Source organism: Alosa pseudoharengus, unplaced genomic scaffold (genome assembly GCF_046254945.1).
Source record: "Alosa pseudoharengus isolate Yale_2024_CS ecotype anadromous, Long Island Sound unplaced genomic scaffold, YU_APseudo_1.1 YU_APseudo_1.1_scf_21, whole genome shotgun sequence".
Classification (NCBI taxonomy): domain Eukaryota; kingdom Metazoa; phylum Chordata; class Actinopteri; order Clupeiformes; family Clupeidae; genus Alosa; species Alosa pseudoharengus.
Genome location: NW_027468674.1, coordinates 828,546 through 830,664, shown reverse-complemented (window position 1 = coordinate 830,664; position 2,119 = coordinate 828,546). Strand labels below are relative to the sequence as shown.

The 2,119-nt window shown below is 42.9% G+C and overlaps 1 protein-coding gene across 1 annotated transcript in view; it reads right to left on the bottom strand.

Annotated features, from left to right (window-relative positions):
- Window positions 1–464: 464 nt before the first annotated feature.
- The window catches only part of hirip3 (HIRA interacting protein 3), a 43,369-nt gene continuing 41,714 nt past the window's right edge, over window positions 465–2,119 (bottom strand). The window contains exon 7 of the mRNA XM_076299094.1: window positions 465–718. Within this exon, the coding sequence (XP_076155209.1) occupies window positions 570–718 (149 nt within the window). The 3' untranslated portion in view covers window positions 465–569. The remainder of the gene's footprint in view (window positions 719–2,119) is intronic.

Genomic DNA, 2,119 nt, shown 5'->3' with positions numbered 1-2,119 from the left:
CTTATTGAGGCTACATCAGCAAATGCAAAGTTTTCGAACTTGTGTGCACATTTCCAGAGCATTTGCTTGTGAATGAAGTTGTTGCCTACTTTCCTTGTCCAATGTGCTTGTTGAACGATGCTGGCCAGAAATGATAAAGAGGAGAGGAGAGGGTGCAAGTTTCCGTGGTGTCATGCCTCTGTTCTCGTTGCTACTCTGGCAGTCTCACCAGAAGATGCAGCAGCTGGCAGGACGTCATTGTGTTAACTGAGCGGTTAGATATATAGAACTTCTACTTCCGTAGAGATGTTCCGTAGAACATCTACTTCTGTTCTACTACACAATGAAGGACCTCATCTCAATACAAAATATTTTATTCTTATAACAAAAAGGTATATGAACAAACAAGTAAACCTCAAGACAATTATTTAACAAAATGATAATTTATAATAGACAAAGAACTTTGTGTTTGGGAAGAACACACACTAGCACACATACGCGCGTACACACACACACACACACACACACACACTAGTCGCTGTCCTCGTCGCTGATGATGCCTCGTAAGCGCACACACACACACACACACACTAGTCGCTGTCCTCGTCGCTGATGATGCCTCGTAAGCGGCTCCAGTCGGTGGCGCGCTGGCTCCCCCTGGTGGACGGGCTGTCGGAGTCCACAAGCCGCTTGGACGCTGAGCGAGGAGGAGAGTGTGCTGCTCGACGCCGCGGACGACCTGACACACACACACACGCGCACACACACACACACGAACGCACACACACAGACACACCACACACACACACACACACACACCAGGAGAGACAGAGTTTGAGCAAGAAAGCAAAAGTGTGAGTGAATGAGTGTGTGTGAGAGTGTGTGAGGGAGAGAGATAGTTATTACGGTGTGGCAGAGTGTGTGTGAGAGTGTGTGTGTGGACCCTGGACATAGCGAGGTAAAGTGTGAGTGAATGTGTGAGTGAATGTGTGTGAGAGTGTGTGTGAGAGTGTGTGTGTGAGAGAGAGCGTGTGAGAGAGAGCGTGTGTGAGAGTGTGTGTGTGTAACATTAACCCTTAGAACCCTAAGCTGTTTTTAGGGCATTTTCACTACCTTTATTCATAAGGATTTATTCTGGTCATTGTAAGTGCCACACACATATATTATATATTGTTTTTTTCAGGAGAGTCTAGGCTATTCAGATCTGATCATTTCATGTATTAATACTAGCATTGATTTTATTTTGATTTTTAAAGAATTAAAATATAAAAAGTGTATTATAAAAATTCTTATATTTCGACATGTATCTCACCACACCAGCTCACAGCTCTACATGCATTTCATGTGGTTGTAGGGCAGACTGTCCTGAATCGGGCAATATAATTGCCATGTTGGAGGGATACTCTGGGGCTGAGCAATTTACAGAAATATTTGCTGTGTGATTTACGGAAATAAATGCCATTTTTTATAGTGACCTTTCTGAGCTCCATATCTGTGACACGAACTGATCTGACCTGACTTGACCCGAGGTTACGTGTTAGCCTGCGTGCCTTTGTGTATGCTGTCATAATAATTCTCAACTTTTTACTGCATTGCCATGAACAAAGTAAAGGCAAAAAAGGTGTTTATTTGTTGAACAAATTGGGATGCAATGTGAGCCTTGAATTGGATGCCATGCAGGAATTTGCTAGGATCTCAAAACCGGAATATGAACATGCTTTGCCATAGAGAAACACATGATAGCATTGGATTATAAACATGCTTTGCCACAAGAACAGACAAAAACGTGGGGTAAGTCCAGCTATATGAAGTTATTATTTTGCTGTCACTTCGTCTGTTTTATAACCCAGAAGGATGTACTTGGTATCAAATGATAGCTCTGAGTCTCCTCTTTCATCTGACGTGCGTGGCATATCTATGCGATCATGGGTCCGCGAGTAATTTAAACAAGAGTAATGAGTGTGCAGGTGAACGCAGAGAAGTATAGACTGTAAATATGATGCAATTTGATTTAATTTCATGATTTTTTGTAATTTTCATACTTGATCGTAGACAAGTGTGTAGTCTCGTTGGAAAGCCCCACTTCTGCTCTGTCGTGCAATAAAGGTTTCATCTCGCTGCGATGAACCGTTCCGGAGCA